Raw genomic sequence first — 19636 nt, 5'->3', positions numbered from 1 at the left:
TTTGATATTTTTATTTAGTTTTATACAAACTCCTGGGGAATGACTAGAGTGAGGCAAAGGGAATCTCCACAGTAACAGTGGAACATACAGAAAAAACAGAAGGACGCACTCAACTGTGCCAGCCCCCGAGCCCCGGCCAATGAGGAGGGGCAGGGTGCTCGGGCCAGGAGATCAGTCCCCAGCCTGGTGCTCACAAGCCCATTTCCCCAGGGAAAATCATCACGCCTGCCTTCATGCAACCCACACATAAGGCAGCTGAGGCCTGGAGAGTCCCCTTCTAATGAGTCCCAAAGAAAGATGTAGCCTTTGTCCTCTCTTGCCAGTGGCTGACAGCCATCTTCCTTGCTTACAAATGGCAGCCATGGTTATTTACTGCCCTCTCTGTCCAGAGTAAGGGCTCTCCTTCCCATATGACACACTTACCATTCCTTCACCTGTTCTCCTTAGATCTTATTTTCTAAACCTTTAGTCATTGTTTAGCTTCCCTGCAATTCCTTAGGTTACCGATCTTTGAGCTCTAGAGGGACAAAGTGGGTAGTGGGAGAGGAAGCTGCTTCACTGAGCACCACAGACGGCCGAATACGTGTGTTCTCACTGCAGTTCTGTTATTCCCATGTTGCCGCTGAGGAAGCTGAGGCCCAGGAACACCCAGTCCTTTGCCTGAGGATACACACATAGGGAGGAAGGGGAGGAACGGAGATTTGAACCTGGGTCTGCCTGAGTTTCCCCCTCACCCCTTTTGCCTCTGCATGATGTCACAAAGTTCCTTTTAGAAATTTGTAGACCATGACATTGTTTGTGTATTTTCTAGACCAGTTATTAACTTCTTGGTTCCAAGGAGATCCTCCTGGACAGGTGCCTGGGAGCAGGAAACAGGTGTCTCAGGGAAAGTTCTAGTGTACTCTGAACTGTTAGTGCTACAGCTGAGCCTTTCTTCTAGAAGGAAGCCAGAAAATCCAAAGGAGTGGGTTGGGAAGGGGAACAGAGGGAACATACATGTGAGAAAATAGAAGGCCTCTGATGCATTAGCCCAATTCTATTACCAATAAAATTTTCCCCTATACTCTACACATGTGCTGTATGTAAAAATTCCTCACCAGTGCATTGTAAGTAGAAGATAGATTAATAATATGAAAACGAATATATGTATGTTCATGTATGACTGAAGCATTATACTGTAGACCAGAAATTGACACAACATTGTAAACTGACTATACTTCAATTAAAAAAATATATATATAATAGACTAATAAATGCAAAGGTTTTTATAGGATTTTTTTCGTCTTATATGCCCTAATCAGGTACTCTCAGCACGTAAGATACACGCTGCTAAAATGCATTCATTTATTCATTGAACACTTCATTGTAGAGGCTGCTCTTCTAAAATCATAGAAGGAATTTTCCAAAGACAGTTCACTTTTTTTCTAGGAAAGCATATAAGCTCTTGAAATCTGCCCAAGAATATATTTGAAAATTTATGTATTTACTTACATATTTATAAGTTAAAAATATACATTTAAGGAAAATGAGTGGTAATTATTCTTGACTTTTTATTTATTTTTTTGGTGGCTTAAACTATCTTATAAGAGGAACTTTATTTTTACTAAAAGGTTAGAAATGACTTAGGAAACAGTGTTTTCTCTAAAACAGCTGCCAGGGTTTGTGATGTAGGAAATAGGATCATTGGTAGCACCAAAGTATCAGACAAGTCCCTGTTATCACTGTCTTCCTGAACGATGACTGTAAAAGAAAGCTGCCCAGGAGTTCTGAATTCACAGTCACTAAAGAAATACTTGCTTAAAAAAAAAAGAAAGAAATACTTGCTGATCTTTTAGTTGGTAGCGGCAGAAATTTATCTTCAGATATGTTTTCAATATTGGTATTGAGAGGCAGTGTTTTCAGTCTGTAATGGCCTTCATTTACTTCATTTTGACACAGGAATTATAAGGGTAGAACTCAGGTCTTTTGGTGTGTTTAATCTTTTAACACTGAGAAAAAGGAACTTAGCTTTTTCTGAGTGGACTTTTTAAAACAATTTTTCTCTTAACTGAAGTATAGTTGATTTACAGTGTGTTAGTTTCTGGTATACAGCTTAGTAATTCAATGATACGTATACATACACATATTCTTTTTCATACTTTTTCATTATGGGTTATTAAAAGATATTGAATATAGTTCCCTGTGCTATACCGTAGGACCTTGCTGTTTATCTATTTTATATATAGTAGTTTGTGTCTGCTAATCCCAAACTCCTAATTTATCCCCACCCCCTTTCCCTAAAGAACAGCTTCATCATTAAAAACACAGCAGACTGCTAGTTTTTCCTGAAACTGGCGCTTCTTGGCACAGGCTGTCCAGCTAAGACTACATTCCCAGCTGGGCACAGCCATGAGAATAAGCTCGCATCAGTGGATTGTGAGTGGAAGTGATGTGCGTAACTTCCACCTTATTAGCTCACAAGGAACATGTTGGTCCAGGATTCCCCCTATGAGTCCCTCCCCACTAGGTGGAATACAGACCGCCAAGAACAGCTTCAGCTATTCAGGCAAGGGCAAGATGATGGAACAGCAAGAAAGCTGGGGCCCCAAATAACTTCCAGGGACTGAGCTGTTCCAACAGCCCGACCAAATGGACTGTGACTTAAAAGAGAAGTGAACTTCATCCTTTTGAAGCCACTATGTGTATTTTTAACTTTGAATTCAGTATAGCAATCATAAAGTTTCAGGTGTCTAAAGTTGATAGCTGAATTTTCATAAATTGAACAGACTCTGGTCACCTAGATGAAGACATGTGATACATCCAGGAACCCAGATGGCCTCCCTCGCACTCCCCTCCAGGCCTATCTGCCAAGGAATTTATAACAGCATCAATTGGTTTTGTCTGCTTTTCCACTTCATACAAATGGAATCATATTATAATACATGGAAGATACGGCCACAGATTTCTCCCATCCCTGTACGTGTGACCCTTTGCAAGGTGACCTCTCATTAAAAGGTGCGGTCTGTTTTCCTACCCCTTGAATCTGGGTTGGTCTTTGACTTGGTTTGACTGACAGAATGCAGAGGAATAAACACTGCAAGTCTGAGGTGCAGCCTTAAGGAGCTCCACTTCCCCCTGCTGGAATGCTGCTCTGAAGTCTCCACATCAGGGAGGTGACCCAGCCTCTGTGGAAAAGAACCCAGCATCACCACATATGTGAACGAGGTCACCCCGGACCTTCCAACCCTGCCAAACCTGCAGCCGACGCAGCCGCAGATGAACTCAGAAGAGGAAACTGCACAACTAGCCCACACATCATGAAAAATAATAATCATTTTAAGACACTAAGTTTTGAGACAGTTTGTTATCCAGCAATAAATTTAAGTGAAACTGTCTGCTCAGTTTTGGCCAGGCTTCTTTTGCTCAACGTGTGTGTGACAGAGATTCACATTATTGTATGTCATTGAATGTCATTCCTTCTCATTGCTGGATAATATTCTGTTGCGTGACAGTGTTATTATTTATCCACTTCACTTATGAGCTGCACTAGGGAAGTGTCAGCTCCACAGGCCAACATTAGAAAGAAGCTGGTGGGGGTTGGTATAGCTCAGTGGTAGAGTGTGTGCTTAGCATGCACGAGGTCCTGGGTTCAATCCTCAGTACCTCCATTAAAAAAAAAAAAAAGCTGGACCAACTGGTTTTGATTCTAACTTTCTTCCTGATACCTCCGGTTAGGAAGCCAGAAATTAACAACACAGCCTTGTATGTATACAGTGCTCTATACTTTACAAACTACTTTCACAATCATAATTTCACCTGAATTGTCCAATAAAATAACACTGTGAGGTAGGCAGTGTTTTTTCCATTGTGCAGAGAAGGAAAGTGACTTGCAAAGAGCACACAGCATGTGGCCAAGCCCAGAGGGGAGCCCAGGCCTTTGGATGCACAGACCGACCGGCTCTTCCCATCAAGACCCTCTACTTTCAGTGGTGTGGTGGGCACAAAGACTGAAGGGAGGCAGGTAAGGAGATATCTGCACCTATGGGTTAAGTGACACAGGTTAAACAGGAGGAGTATCCAGTCCATCCCCAGATGTTATCTCCCCAGGTCTGGGACACAACATCCCACTTAGTCAAGCTCTTGCTCACAGCAAACTGAAAAGCCCAGATCTGGGGTGATGGGGATTGGTGCCAGCTAGCACTGTGTCCAGATGCTGACCTCTCTCAGTGTATCCAGAAATAGTCTTTCAGAAACTGGCCACCGTGTCACGTGACTAATAACCTTGCAGACATTTAAAATGAGGCTGCATTGGAATGTTGTCTGTGATTCACCCTAAGTGAAAAACACAGGTGACAAAACAGCCCCAGACAGACTCATCCTATCCTGGTAAAAATAGGTCCTCATATATGTCTATACATCATGGAAAAAAGTCTGAAAAGAACAGAGCAAAAATGTTAACAGTGTCATCTCTGGGTTTTGAGTTTAGAGATGAATTTATTTTCTACTTTGTGCCTTTCTATAGTATTTGTTTAAAGATGAATTTATTTTCTATTCTCTATGCCTTTCTGTATTGATTTTTTTTTGCAGTTTCCTTTTTTTTTAATTAAAAAAAATTTTTTAGAGGGAAGGTAATTAGGTTTAGTTATTTATTTTTTGGAGGAGGTACTGGGAGTTTCATTTTAAACAGTATTTATTTTTTAAATCGTTAACACGTCACATAGTCACAATCAAGAGTACAAATGGGGGAGGGCAGAGCTCAGTGGTAGAGCATGTGCTTAGCACACACGAGGTCCTGGGTTCAATCCCCAGCACCTCTATTAAAAATAAATAAATAAATAACTTTACCCCCTCCCCCAAAAAAGAGCTTTAAAATAGTATGTTTTAAAAAAGTACAGCCAGTTATATGATAGTCCTCCTCCCATCCACGTCTGCCATCTGTCTGGCTCCCTCCAGAGGTAACCTGTGTTACCAGCATCTCGTATACCCTTGCAGAGCCATCTCATGCATATACTACAAGCAAATACATAAATCTGCTATTTCTTTGATCACTTTTACGATAAAAAAAGACTACTTTCCTTTTGAAGAAAAGGTTGTAGAAGACTATTTTATGATGTGGAAAGATAAGAGGAAAAAAAGCCTACAAAACAGTGCACTTCCTGAAAACTCTAAAAGCTCCAAGTGAGGGTCGCTCTGCCAGCGCTGCCAGCTGAGCATGACGAGAGCAGGGTTGGACTTTGGTCCAGGAGCCTTCTCCCCGGCATTTGGAGAAGGCCTCTGAGAGCTTCCTGGAAACTCCCTGGACCCTCCTTGTACAAATGGCCTCTTGCCAACTCTTGGCCACTGTCTTCCCAGCAGGGCTCACCTGGAGAACAGCTTCAGAGCAAGTGTGAGGACTCACCTAGCTGTGCCTGGCCCAGCGCACACCAGGGACCTTCGGAGGGGCAACTACTGCCACCTGAAGTGGCTGCAAGTCTGGGGGATTGAAAGATGCTTCATTCACAGCCCAGCTGGAGAAAGAACCGTCCAATTGCACTTGCGTGTTTGTAAACACAACAGGCGGCACATGCTGGAGGCCTACTGTCCTGTGTCCTCAGCTGGAGCCCATCCTCTGCCTGGAGATAGAGAGGGGAGAAGCTGCTGGAGAGCAGATGAAAGCAGGGGAGGAAAGCTCGGTGGGACCAGGAGCTGGAGGCCCTGGGACCCAGTCTCTGCTCTGACCTTTCCCATTGATGTTAGCTGGGATGAATTCTTAATTTCAGCAAAATCCAGTCACTTCTCATAGAACCCCTTGAGCAGATTGGGAATAGCAATGCCAGATGTGAACTGCTTGATGAGAGGAAGAATGTGAACCACTTTATATTTGAAGGAATATCTAGACCTTGTAGTTCTTGAAAAGTCTGAGGTAAACAAGGGCCAAGAAATAGTACCGTATCAGTGTTTCTAACCTAATTCAATTGACACTTTCAGAAATAAAATAATAAAATAGTTCATAATCCTTATCCATGATCCTAAAATTCCCACACTCTGGAGACAAAGTTTTTTTTCATTAAATTTGGTGCCAAAATTGACCTGACCTGATGGTGCTTATTCTTTTGGGTATCAATCTTTATAATAGATGACAGAATATTAATGCATTTGATTACAGGGTGCTGTCTCAGGTCTCACTAGTATATAGTAAATGCATCAGATTATCTTCCTAAAACATGAAACATTCTGAATTCTGAAACGCATCTGGCCTCAAGGGTCTTGCATAAGGGATTGTGACTTTGTAAAACAAATTCGGATGCTGCAAAAAGGGATGCAGGGCAGATGTCCTTTCCCAGGCTGGGAGTCTTCCCACCCTGTCTAAGATATCTTCTTCCTGTGTCAGGTCCTTACGAAGCCTTTATGAGTCTGAGCATGAATGCAATTTCCTAAATTAGCCCTCCTCATACTTCAGTGTGTCTCTCAACCCCCCTGGTGGTCTTGTAAAAATGCAAGTCAGTTGGTCTAGAGTGGGCCTCAGGTTCTGCATTTCTATCACTTTCCAGTGATGCCTCTGCTGCTGGGACTGTTCTAACCTCTGGACAGACCTAGGCAAGGCTCCAAGTGATAACAGTGTGATGCCCCACAGGGAGAGCTGCCCTCTGCCCTTGGCGGGGTGGGGGCTCACTAAACACCAACCACCTGACCAAAACCTGCCCAAACCTGCCTGGTCACCGCCTTCTCTCCATCCTCCACTGCCCATCTACTGCCTTCTGCTGCCTTTCCTCCCCACATGGGTTCGTATCACCCTCTGCCTCCACTCCAGACGGTGGCTGGGCTCCACGAAGTCTCATGATTCTTCACTCAACTGGTTCCAAGGTACTGCTTAGGCGAGGTGCTTTTCTGGCTGACTTACCTCACCTCCCAAGCATGAACTAAATTAGTTCCAACTCTCAGATTCCTGAGATGCCTCACTATCTCTCCTGGGTATCTCCCCAGAAAAATTTCCACTGTTTGCAAAGTACTCCCTAACCCTGACCACCCAGAGACATTATGATAATGCATTTGCTCACTAGACAGTTAGTGATCCGGGAAAGGGCCATGGCTTATTTCCTTTTTATTTAAATGCTTGCAATGCCCTGACTGATTTCTTACATGCCCTCCTTGCTTTTCTTTTTAAGTTCTGGATTCCCTGGTTGCAGCAAACTCAGACTTAACTTACTTCCCTAGTGAATTTTCCTATTGCAAAAGTAATACATATTTATTAATGAAAGTTTAGAAAATATAGATAAGAAAATGATACTACTGGTAAACTTACCACCCAAAGATAGCCATTGTGACACTTTATCTCATGACCTTTCAGTCTTTATATATAATTTTTTCTTTTTTACAAAATCTGGTGCACACTACATACAGCTTTTTGTAAAGCTTTCCCCCCTCTATTTACAGTATATTGTGACCATTTTCCCAAGTAAAAATTCTTCTGCAAAATCATTTTAAATGATTGTGTAGTTTTCCACTTAATTGATGTGCTACAGCTGGACTCTTACTTTTTTTTCTCCCAGTAATTTATGGTAAAACTAAAACTGCAGTGAGCACCCTCACTTAACCAAAAAATAAAGGCATATTCCTGCTGTGACACTAATTCTGATTGTCTGTATCTTTTAACACCACCAAGCAATTCTTCCACACCAGCTGGGTGTACAATTCAACTCAGTTCTGACACTACCTACCTGGGGTTAGCATCCGATCCCACAGGTTAATGGTTCAGTCCCACAAGACTGCCTCCCCTCCATATACACTTCAGACACCAATTGAAAGTCCAAGTTGTCACCTGTGCTTCTGACCCACTGGCTATAGATCAGAAATTCCCATGACCCCCACTTTGGGTCTGATTAATTTGCTAGAGCAGCTCACAGGAGTCAGAGAAACATTTACTTACATTTATCGGCTTATTATAAAGGATATTATGAAAGATACAGATGAACAGTCAGATGGAAAAGATGAACAGTCAGATGGAAAAGATGCACAGGGCAGGGATGTGGGGAGGGGCGTGGAGCTTGCATACCGTCTCCAAGCACGCTTTTTTCCCACACGTCATGTATTCATCAATCCAGAAATCTCTGAACCCTGTCCTTCGGGTTTTTATGAAAGCCTCATCACACAGGCATGGTTGATTAAATCACTGGCTATTGGTGATTAAGCTCAATCTCTAGCCCCTCTCCCCTCCCAAGAGGTGGAGGAGAGGGGGTGTTGGGACCAGACTGAAAGTTCCAACCCCAAAATCACACAGTTGGTTCCCCTGGCAACTGGCCCCCACCCTTAGGTTACCCTTGGGTATTAACATAACAGCTCCCTCAACATAAAAAAGACAACTTTATTGTTCTCATCACTTAAAAAATTCCAAGAGTTTTAGGAAAAACTCTGTGCCAGGAACAGAATGATGGCCAAATACATATTTCTTATTATAAATCACACTATTAAGTATATCTTTTGGATACTGTATAAACTTCTCCATGGTTTGTGTGATTTGGCAAACCAGAAAGCATGGCTTCTAAACTCTCAAATACAAACCAGATCCTTTGAATCAGTGTCTTTGAATCCCCACTAACCTTAGTTAATGAGAAGTGATACCAGAAACCAGAGAATTCCAGGGCTGAGAGGGACCTCCAGGCCACCAGGGCCTGCCGTGAGGGGTCTCTCTGTCTCCTGTTCAGAAAGAGGAAAAATACTTAGAGATCTTTGTTAGGAACCTACAACTTCACAAAGCACACAACTTTTTTTTTCAGACAATTCCAAGCTAATCTAAATCTTGCAATCATTTTGGCATTTATTTTTCCATCCAACATTTATATATTTAAAATGAAGGGATTAGAGCAATAGGGGAATGGTTAAGTAATTTATGGTAGAGCCATTCAATGAAAAATGATACAAAAAAACTGAAAAAGCTCTTCATGTACTAATATAGATGATATCTCAGGTATATCATTAAAGGAAAAAGCAAGGTGTAGAACCATGTATACTATATGCACATTTGTGTAAAAAGGAGGAAGAGGAATACATAGACGTTTTGGCATAGGAGTTTTGTTTGTGTATTCATAAAGCATCTTTGGAAAGACACACAAGAAATCGACAGTATAATACCCAGTTTTCAGGGAAACCAGGTAGCTAGAAGAGTATTTTCTTTGCAAAATTTAACCTTTCATGTGCTGAACACATGAATATATCACCTACTCTAAAATAAAAAGTTTAAACAAAATCAGGGACTAGGGATTTGATTACATCAACCATCAGATAACATTTATTTCTGTTTATTCTCCAAACCCCATTTCAACAGTCATTAAAGGGATAAAAGAAGAGGGCCATGAATACAGAGAATTCGACAGGGAACAAAAATGTGTCCTATGAACACACTTTTGGGGTATGATGAGGCAATGGCAGAGATTCCAGGGTCAGACTTGCAATCCCAGCTCTTTAACTTGTTTCTCATGAGCTCTTGGGCAAATAAATCCCTTATTTGCTTTGAGCTTCTGAGTCCTTATCCGTGGAAGAGAAAGGACAAGTCATTGATTTAATGTATTCCATATAGTGTGTCCTGGAGTGCTGAGAGGATTCATTGTCATAGATCAGGAGCATTTAATAAAACATCAAAAACTGCTACTAATACTAGTATTTTTAGCTACTGTTATTTTAATGTTTATTTGTCTAATAGGAAAATAAAGCAGTACCTTTTTAAAATTTGAATTTCTCTAATTATAAACGAGGTTGAACAGTTACATATATATTCCATATGTATTTCTTTTTCTGTGATTTGCCTGATCAAAACAATAGTTGCACTTAACATTTACTGCATGTTACTTAATACAGGCACTGTGTTAGGATCTCTGCATGGGTTATCTCATGTAACCTGCAGATCAAGTAGGCAAAATGATTATGCTCATTTTCAGGTAAAAAACCCAATACTTAGAGAAGTGAATTTGCTCAAGTCTCCATTGCTAGTAAGTAGAGTCTTGGTTCTAAGTGAGGACTTGACTCTGACCCAAAAATCTGACTTGATTGAGAACCCAGACTCTTCATGCTTATGACTCTCCTGTAACTGTTTCCCTATTGGATTATTTGCCTTTCATTAATATTTTGCAAGCTCCCTTTGCATTTTGGCTGTAGGGGTCAGAGTAGGAAAGAATCTGTCTGGGCTTCGGGGCAGAAGTGGCTTCGGAGACACCCTGCCTGCCCGTCAACCTAAGGCTCTTTGTGAGCCAAGGCGGTGCAGTCAGATATGATGGCAGGAGACCAAGCCAGTTCAGAACAGAGGCCTGCAAAGATAGAGTGGACTTTGACCCCCTTAGAGAAAAGTCAAGACTGACTCACAGGAGGAAGATGAAACCAAAGCTTCCCGGCTGTCCCTGGTGAGCGCAGACAGTCCAAAGTCATCAGAAGGAAGAAGAGGAAAATCTGAGACAGAGAGCTGGCCAAGAGCTGCCTGAAGACCATGCAAATAAGGCCCGCCCACAACTGCCTGGAAACCCCGGGAGAAGTCAGAGCCCAGAACACACGCTGCGGGGCTGAGCTTGGGAAAGGAGGAAAAGGAGGCTCTGAGGGAGCAGGTAAGGAGCCAGAGAGGGTCGTGGGGGGCCGGATCACAGGGTTCTGGGGCTGTGAAGCCTTGGGCAGGTCACTTCACCATTCTGAGCCTTGATGTTCGTATCTATAAAATGGATGTAATAGCATGCTCACTATGTACTGAGCATCTATTATGCTTTGCCGGGCACATTACAGTCCCTATCCCTTCCTCACAGCAAGCTCATAAGGTGGGATCATTAGCCTATGTTATAGTGGAAAACAAGGCTCAGAGGGGTTAAGCCGTTTTTCTAAGACCTCACAACAAAGAAGCCTGGTTTCTAAGCTGCACACTTTCAACTCTTGATCCTGCTTCCTTCACAGGGTGGTTTTAAAGAATCAAATGGTCTATACAAATAGAAAAAAATGATAATAAGCAATTATACCTTCTAGATGTGAGTCGCCACACTTAGATCCTAGCCAGGACTGAAGCTCTTTGTAAACTGGGAAGTGCTATAAAAATGCTAGTTCTTCACCTCTCTCCTCTTGAGGTAGAATGCGTTGGGATGATGCTGCGGACAATCGGTATTTGGCTGACTGACTTGGTCACAGACTGAAGCGATACCTCTCGGGTAGTGTTGGGACGTCCTGGCTCGAGAGTGAGTGGCGGGTGACAAGGGGCCAGAGTTCCTCCTGGAGACAGACTCTGAAACCACAGACAAGGCCTGAAGGGACCACGGCAAATAAGGGCCCAGGTCCTGATGCAACAGTGATCGTCCTTCCTCTTGAGCAGCCCTTTACAGCTCTGGCCAAGGAACTTCAGAAAATGTAGGTCTGCTTTGTGGGGAGGGGAAGATCTTTCAAGGGAGTAATACAAGCTTACTGCAGTAAAGTTAGAATTTTCAAAGAGAATTTAAACAAATAAGCCTGTAATCTTACCTCCAGAGATAAACACTGTTGACATTTTTCCATTGCACACATATACTGATAAATTAGATTGCATTGTAATATGGTTTTATTACTGGTTCTTTTCACTTAATGACATATCATGAACATTATTTCCATATTAATAAGTGTTTTATTACATCATTTAAAGGCTGCAGAATGTCTCTTCATACGGATGGAGCAGAATTTACTTAGTCAGTGTCCTACAATTGGATAACTAGGCAATCTTCAGCATTTCACCATTAGAACAGTGCTTCAGTGGGTAGCTTTATAATCAAATCTTTGCACAGGTCCTGGATTATTTCCATAGGATAGATTTCCACAGGATAGATTCACAGGAAACTGCTGAATCAAGATTATGTACATTTTAAGGCTTTTGATAAGTACTAAAGGTCTGATTCTGACACACTGTAGATTCAGGGGCTCCTCAAAGCTCGACATAGAAAATTTCATGGTCTGTAAGTCAGCCTTGAGCTTTCCTCTCTCTCAAAACCATTTGCAGGGATAAAGCAACCGCCCATGTATAATCTTTACTGGGTGCCAGGTTCTGTCTAAGAGCTTTACCCTCCAAGGTACTTTTAGTTTCCTTTTCAGAAGAAATTGAAGCACAGAGAGGTTAAGCAGTTCAACTGAAATCACAGCCCCAGTGAACAGTGGGCCTTGACCTCCTGGCTCTGGAATCTATGCTGTCCACTGCTTCTTGGGAACTACTTTTGATTCCATCTCCATTTTGCCCTGTCCCTTTGTTCTTCTCCATCATTGCCTCATCTGTCTCACCATCTCAGCCTGGACCACCGCTAAAACCCGTAACTGGTCTTCCATTTCCACCCTGTTCCTTATCAGTCTGTCCTCTGCTCTGCAGCTGGAATGGTATTTTAAAAATGGAAATAGGATTAGGTCACCCCCACCCCTGTGAACGAAAAATATTGCCAGCCATATCAGTAAACAAAGAATTCTGTGGCCATCAAGTCATTAGCCGCTACCATCTTCCCCTGACAGTGAGCAGAGGGAACTCAGGATGCAGACAAGCAGGCAGCCTGGCCTCTGCAGCCACCCCCAGTGGTGCTCCCTGAGGGAACTTAGGATGTGAAAGAACAGGAGACTGGCCCTAGATAGCTAGGTGCATATCAAAGGAACGATTTTACTGAGCCCAGACCTTTGTACCTTCCCATGCATAGAAAAGTGCTAAATTCTTTAACTTGAGATGTCTGGTTTTCTTTAATTAACAGTAATCCTTTGACGTTCCAACCACTTGGTCTTTGTTGTAAAAACTCCTATATATCCTGGCTCCTCTCCTACCTCAGAGCAGTCCCTCAGAGCCATCTGAGAAGCTGTTATCTCCGGTTTGAGTCATTAGAAATGTCCGCCAAATAAAACATAACTCTCAACTTTTAGGCTGTGCATTTTATTTTAGTCATCACCCCCAAACCCTGCCAGCATGTGCGTGCATGCATATACACACACACGCACATACACACACACACTCAGTCCTAGAATCACATCCAGATGCATTCCCCAGCTTCCAGGGCTCGCCTCCTACCTCTCTGGCTTCATCCTGAGTCACTTCCCACTCCAGATCCACCTGCTACACTTCAGTCACCCAGCCTCCTTTCACTTCCTCAATGGGCAGAGCTTTTTTTCGCCTTAGGGCTTTGGCACATGCTGTTCCCTTGCTCTTCCTCCACCCTGCATGGCTGGATTCTTCTCATCCTCCAGTCTCAGCTTTCATATCACCTCTTTGGAGAAAGCTTCCCTAGTGGTCTCATCTGAAGCAGCCAGCCCTTTAAGTCCGTTTTCCTTTTTGTCCTTTATGGTATTCATTAAAATTATACACTTATTTATTGCCTATCACTCAATCAATGTCTCCTTCCTTCACTAGACTCTAAATGTTATGAGGTCAAAGACCATGTCTATTTTGTTCCCCATTATTTACTGAGTGCCTAGCATAGTGCCTGGTATATGGTGTGCTCTCAATAACTCAATGACTGTTTGCTGAAAGGGCAAATGGGCCACTGGTAAGGGTCCTTGGCAAACTATCCCAGCTTTGGCCAGAGCTGTTCCATCCTCCTCCTGCATGTCTTCATTTCCTCTTCCCTATATGGAGCAGTGGCAGAGTTCTAGGGTCCAGAAGGAAACCAGGAAGCCATGAATCAGAGAGTGTAAGCAGGTTTTGCTTTAGGTGCCAACTCAGTCACGGTAGATGATGTCGTATCAGGGACACAAAGGAGACTCACTGCCCCCAAATGTCCTTTGCAGGGTTCCTGGATTCGTACTGTGAGAGACTTACGAGGAATCTCCTAATGAAATGCAAGCACCTACTATCCAGTTAATAACACACATCCAGTAGGTGGACTGAATGAGTGTTCTGCCTCTCTGACAGCAACACGGTGGTGGCCTGGAAGTCCTGGTGTCACCATTAACTAGCTGGATGGCCTTGGGTGACAGTCACTTTTTGCCTCCCATTTGCAGAGTGAGTGATTAAGATGAAGAAGTGGCTTTTAAACTTTTTTTTTCCTTAGAAGCTCAACTCTTCAACTTGTTCAAATGACGAATATGAGAAAAGCCAAGTGTTTCTGGTTGAAATGGGGAAGTAGGGCTGCAGCACGCCTCCTCCCTGACTCCCCTTCTAATTAAGCCCCCAAGGGTGGTGGGATGGCCACGTCTTGGACTCTGGGATCTCAGCGGTCAGTGCCTGCCAGGCTGACCATCTGTGTTCTGAGAACAAAGGAGGCAGCAAGGCCTGCATGTTCTGGTTACAGCTCCTTGGGCACATTAAATGATTAGAAGAGAACAGGAGAGGACTTTCTGAATCTGATATTCAGACACTATTCAGAGATTTTAGGCTGTGCAGTAGATGAATTTCGCAGCGACTGCAAGGCGGGGCAGCCCCTTTGTGTGAGAAGGAGGTTTCAGCCATTTTAGAAAAAAAAAGAAATGAGGGCCCAGGAGAGAGGAAGCCCAGAAGGCTCACTTACCCTCTCCTAATCTAGAAAAAGGAAATTGCCGCCCCTGCCTTTCCAGGCCAGGGATCGAGGTCTTGAAGAGACCGCCCACAATCTCGCAGACACCTGGCTTCTAGGGTTGGTTGGTCGCCACGCCCCAGGGGAACCCTTGTCCCTCACCTCCCCGCTGTGCCACCTGGGCAGCTCTCTGGCCTTCGCTGCAGGCAGGTGTGCTCCAGAGGCTGCAGCCTGGGCCACCTGGCAGCTCCAGGTGCTGCGTATGTGCTGCCATGGAGACGGGCCCCAGTGTTGGTGGTGAGAAAGCAGTCTCCCAAAGCTTTGCGGATTCTGGAGAGGAAGAGACTAGAGCCTCAGGCCCTTCAGGGTAGTCTGCCTAACCACTCTAGTGCCAAGGAAGCCCAGGTGGGTGCTTTGGGGATTTCCTGGGACAAAGGGAGGGAAGAGGAGCCAGGGGAGGCCGACTCTTGGAAGGAGGCTCTGAAAGGGCTGATCTGGGGAGCTGGGGAAGGGAACCTCTCCAAGCTTCCAGTCAAGGGGAAAAGCCTTCCCAGAGGCCCCCTTGCAAGACCCTGCACAAAGACTGGGCAAATGGGCTCTGAGGAATGGCCCTGCAGCCCAAGGGGAGGAAGGAGAGAGGGCCTGGCATCTGCCCCCAGAGGAGGTTAAGACGGGAATTCACGAAGCCCATCTCTGCTCTGAGGCAGCCAGGAAGGAAATGTTTGCTCGCTAGCATGAAGCACTGACTGTGGCTCCCTTTCCTCTCCCTGGAGTCCGAGAAGCCAAGGGCGATCACATGCAGCGCAAGGAGCATTTTTATCGATTTCTAAAGCCAGAGTGCATGCTCCTCCCCTGGGAGCTTGATAATGGTGGGTGGTGCAGGCCTTCGCCCAATAGAGAGGATGCTGCCGGAGCACCACACTTGCATCTACAGCTTAGGACTGAGTGATCTGGAACAATCGCTTCATCTTTTTGAACCTAGGTTTCTTCATCTGTGGAATGTGGGTGACAATACCTTCTAACAACCCACAGAACACAGCCTAGGGCCAAACACAGGGACGGAGCTTAATGGGTGTCCCTCTGCTCCTTTTCCCTCTCTGCCAGGACATCTCCTGCCAGATCTTCCAGCATCTGGTCTGAGGATGGCCGAGCCACAGGGCCGGGAGCCTGAGTGCCCTGTCTGCTGGAACCCCTTCAACAACACGTTCCACACCCCCAAAGTGCTGGACTGCTGCCACTCCTTCTGCGTGGAATGCCTGGCCCACCTCAGCCTGGTGACTCCGGCTCGGCGCCGGTTGCTGTGTCCCCTCTGTCGCCAGCCCACTGTGCTGGCCTCTGGGCAGCCTGTCACTGACTTGCCCACAGATACTGCCATGCTCACCCTGCTCCGCCTGGAGCCCCACCATGTCATCCTGGAAGGCCGCCAGCTCTGTCTCAAGGACCAGCCCAAGAGCCGCTATTTCCTGCGCCAGCCCCGGGTCTACACGCTGGACCTGGGCCCTGAGCCTGGGAGCCAGACTGGGCCCCCCCAGGACATGGCCCCCTCTGCCAGGCCTATGCCTGTTCCCATCCCCAGCCACTACTCTCTCAGGGAGTGTTTCCGCAACCCTCAGTTCCGGATCTTTGCCTACCTGATGGCTGTCATCCTCAGTGTCTCTCTGTTGCTCATCTTCTCCATCTTTTGGACCAAGCAGTTCCTCTGGGGTATGGGATGAGAATCTGTTCCAGACAAAGAACCAAGCCCTTCTTGGCTGCTGCTGGGTATGGGGACTATAGAGCCTCATTTGGAGCTGTCTTCTTTTGTAGTATTGTTCATTCTCACAATCCAGGGGTGATCTAGGCTGTTCATCTGCTTCTGGAAACAGAGAGTCTTACTGTAATGAAAAACCTCTAACAGCTAAAGGACTGGGAAAAGATGAGAAGAGACCTCTGGGTGTGAACCACGGGCCATGGAAGGACAGAAAAGCAGACCTGTGATTACAGCGTTATGTAGCAAGTTGTGCCAAAGTGCTGGACAATGGTATCCAGAAACCTGACCAGCTCAAATAGCAAGTTACATTTCTTACTGGAGCTGCTTTGAACTTGGATCACATTTTTTTTTGAGTTGCTCTTTTTACTACTTGTTGCTAAAACATTTGGAACATGCACTTTCAATTGTGAGCAAATCTGTTTTGTCTTCCCCTTTTAGTTTTCTCTTTGGATCTCTTGCTTACAGTCCCAGTAGAAATGATCTGCATTCATTAATTCATTCACTTACTCATTCAACAACCAGTTGACAGGTGCTCTGTCAGAACTAGGGGAAGAGGACAGGATTATCCAGGGGTGGCAGAGTCCTCCCACCAGCAAGGAGGGCCTGTTTACTCAGCTACTTCTTGTACAAGATGATCTCGTCAGCATGCGGTTTATGGGGTGTTAAGTGTATAGAAGTTTCAAGGTGAAAGAAGCCAGGGTCAGTGGGTCAAAAGAAACCTGGGATTTAGAGGAAAAGGTTTTGACTCCTCCTGATAGGTGCAGGGTACAGCCCTGACTCCCGCAACTCCAGCCATTGTAATCCTGGCCTCAAGAAAGATGGCAGAAAACTGGACAGAGTAAAAGCCTTAGCTCCCATCACAGACCACGAAGGAAGCGGACCCGGGTTTTTATTCTGTATGACAGAATCTAGAACTGAGGAAAACTAGACAGAATTTGGATGCTTGGGCTGCTACTTGACTACAAGTTGCCACCTCTGCAGTGTCTAAAATCCTGATTTCTGCCTCCCCACTTTAAATATTGCCTGGTAGATAAAGCTCAGGGCTCTGGAACAATCTCAAAACAGTGAAAACACCATAACAAAAAGATAACACTTTTTGAGTTTTTTGGAATTTGTAGAATGAAGCTTTCAGAGGCCAGAAACTGAGTTGGTTTTATTTGCTCTGAAAAACAGTTTGTGAGTTTAATGAAACTAGCTTCTATAAATTCTTAGGGGTCTTAATATACAAGATAGTCCAAAATAGCCAAGACACATATTTCACATTTAGTAAAACCAGTCTTAAGCTCTGCTGTGAAGAAAAAATTCTCCATTATGAAATTAGAAAGCTACCCACACATCCCACTAGGGAACTAGCACCTACCTCTCCATTTGCACCGTCAAAGATAATTACACTAAAGCTGGGGCTCGACCTCTCCCCACTGACTTCCATTTCTTTACACATCCTTACTCCTTAACCTTGTGGCAGGTAAATTAGGCAAAGATCTCACCATATTCTCAGAGCCATGAAGAACAGAGGAGCTGGGGGAAGCTCAGGAAGGAACACTTGCCTCTGTACTAGGGACTACTGCTCAGAGTTAAGCAAGCTTCACTCCTATTTCATAGCTGGAACTGAGGCTCCCCAAGTTCAGCTACCTTGTTCAAGGTCACCCAGCTAGTACGTGCTGGAGGCCTTCCAGTCCAAGGAGAACTCAAACTCTTCAAGTGGCTGATTAACCAAAGACACAGCTTTGAGTATTCTTGGATAGGGAAGGATACACTTAACATTGTGGTACCTGGGGCATCTTGTTTTCACATTCAATAGTTCTAAACTTGGGGCAGTGAGTGCCATCCTTCCAGAAAGCATTTAGAAATCTCTGGTACTCCAATGAAGGGATGGGTTGTGCTTCTGGCTTTCAGCACTCCAGAGGTCAGGGATGCTAAGACATGCTACAATGCTTAAGACAGTTCTACACAAGAAAATATCATCTGTCCCAAAATGCAAATAGTTTCCTGTTGAATAACACTATAGGCAACTTGTAAGTTCATGAGGTAGAAGTGGTGAAATTACTTTAACTCCCTTTGGCATGAAGTCAGAATAAGATACAGTGACTCATCAAAAAGGCAGTATAAAAGGTAGAGTGGTTAGCTCAGGCTTTGTACAGGGAACAGGCCACGCTGGCTGGACTGGCCTTTTTGTGTGGCCAGTGTTGCCATCATAATCAATAAAGCCCCATGAAATCTCTTATAAGGTCACAGACAGACCAGGCTCCACAGCTCACTAATTAGGTAACCTGGAGCAAGTTACTTAACTTCTTTGAGCTTCAGTTTTATCTGTTAAAAAAAAAAAAGAGAGAATAATAATTAACTCATAAGACTGTGAGGATTAAATGATATGTCTCAACGTGACTGGCAGTGTCTAGGCAGAGAATTAAGTGCCCTGTTAAGTGACAGCGGTTGTATTTCTCTCACTACGGTCATGAAATGCCACACTTGGTTTATGCTCCTCAGTTAACTGCTTTCTGACAATGTTTCCAGTGAATATATATACCACATTTGTCTTGCCAAAGGCTTAGATGAAACGGTTTCACCTAGTTGCTACCTCTAAATCTCCTGGACCAGGAAAAAAAAAAAAAAAAAAGAGTTTAATGGAATGAATGGTAAAATTTCAACTAGAAAACCTGAAAATCTTTAACATTTTTTTCAGATTGCATGCTAATACACTAATGTTCATTATTAGTTTATTCATATTACAGAAGTAGTAATGAAAAATAATTTCTTTTCATGGCTAACTATTGAGGAATAGAGTCTATTAATACTTAAATAATAGTGAAGTGCCCAAAGGAGGGCACAGCTGATAATCCAGAAGCTTACCAGGACATAGAATACACAACTGTTTAGTTATAACTGAAATCAGGTTAGACAGACTATTTAGCTACATACCACACACCAGCTTGCACAACAGCGGCAGACACGTCACTCTCAGCTTCCCTGCAACAGTCAAGTGTTTTGCATGTTAAAGGAGAAGCCATCATAGAAGCCCTTCTTGAATTCTCTACACACAATACTTTCTTCTCCCAAATTCCTATATTTTTGTATCAATTTACTGCAAACTTACATAGTTCAGTGGTTGTATACCTGGGGTGGAAAGAGGTTGAAGGTAACTGCTACATGGCCAATAAGTAAGAATTAGAGTCCAGATCCAGTTCACTGGCAGTCTGGCCCAGTGACAATGCGACAGTCCTCTATTAAAAAAAAAAAAAATCACTAACAGAATGCTTATTAAAGAATACGCCATATTTGAGCTCATTTATTATACCTCAAACTAAAAAGATGGGACCAGTGGCTGGGATACAGAAAACACTTAACTACACAAAAAAATTATTTTAAGGACAGTTTTTACCATGGGATTTCACTCTGTAACAAGTGTGTAATGAAGAATAAGGGAGGTTTGTTTAGTAATACCCATTAGAGATTCTTTCCAGAGTTACCATGATCTGAAGGT

The 19636-nt window shown here is 44.0% G+C and overlaps 1 protein-coding gene and 1 long non-coding RNA gene across 6 annotated transcripts; one reads left to right on the top strand and one right to left on the bottom strand.

Moving 5' to 3' along the window:
• Positions 1-35: 35 nt before the first annotated feature.
• Positions 36-10398, bottom strand: LOC116152717 (uncharacterized). Its single transcript, XR_004136341.2, has 3 exons — positions 10312-10398; positions 8556-8652; positions 36-660 (listed from the first exon to the last, which is right to left on the bottom strand). It is a non-coding gene; the product is annotated as an uncharacterized LOC116152717 (long non-coding RNA).
• RNF183 (ring finger protein 183) lies at positions 10124-16555 on the top strand. Of its 5 annotated transcripts, XM_031450228.2 has the most exons (4): positions 10481-10547; positions 11056-11328; positions 13702-13915; positions 15510-16555. In XM_031450228.2, the coding sequence occupies exon 4, from the start codon at positions 15548-15550 to the stop codon at positions 16118-16120; it is 573 nt and encodes a 190-aa protein (XP_031306088.1). In that variant the 5' UTR covers positions 10481-10547; positions 11056-11328; positions 13702-13915; positions 15510-15547; the 3' UTR covers positions 16121-16555. The 5 variants fall into 5 exon arrangements, with proteins under 5 accessions (XP_010995706.1, XP_031306088.1, XP_064346501.1 ...); XM_064490431.1 differs by lacking the exon at positions 13702-13915; XM_031450230.2 differs by lacking the exon at positions 11056-11328 and having other exon boundaries at positions 10495-10547.
• Positions 16556-19636: the final 3081 nt, after the last annotated feature.

The sequence above is a fragment of the Camelus dromedarius genome, chromosome 10 (genome assembly GCF_036321535.1).
Source record: "Camelus dromedarius isolate mCamDro1 chromosome 10, mCamDro1.pat, whole genome shotgun sequence".
In the NCBI taxonomy this organism is placed as follows: Eukaryota; Metazoa; Chordata; class Mammalia; order Artiodactyla; family Camelidae; genus Camelus; species Camelus dromedarius.
The sequence above is the reverse complement of the archived record's forward strand: the minus strand, read 5'-3'. Positions and strand labels throughout refer to the sequence as shown.

What these genes read in the sequence shown, in the direction of transcription:
- RNF183 (XM_010997404.3), top strand. Translation starts at nt 10,433, where the DNA reads ATGCAAATAAGGCCCGCCCACAACTGCCTGGAAACCCCGGGAGAAGTC. An exon ending in AGGAGGCTCTGAGGGAGCAG is followed by an intron (nt 10,548 to 15,509) that starts GTAAGGAGCCAG and finishes CCTCTCTGCCAG; the next exon opens with GACATCTCCTGCCAGATCTT.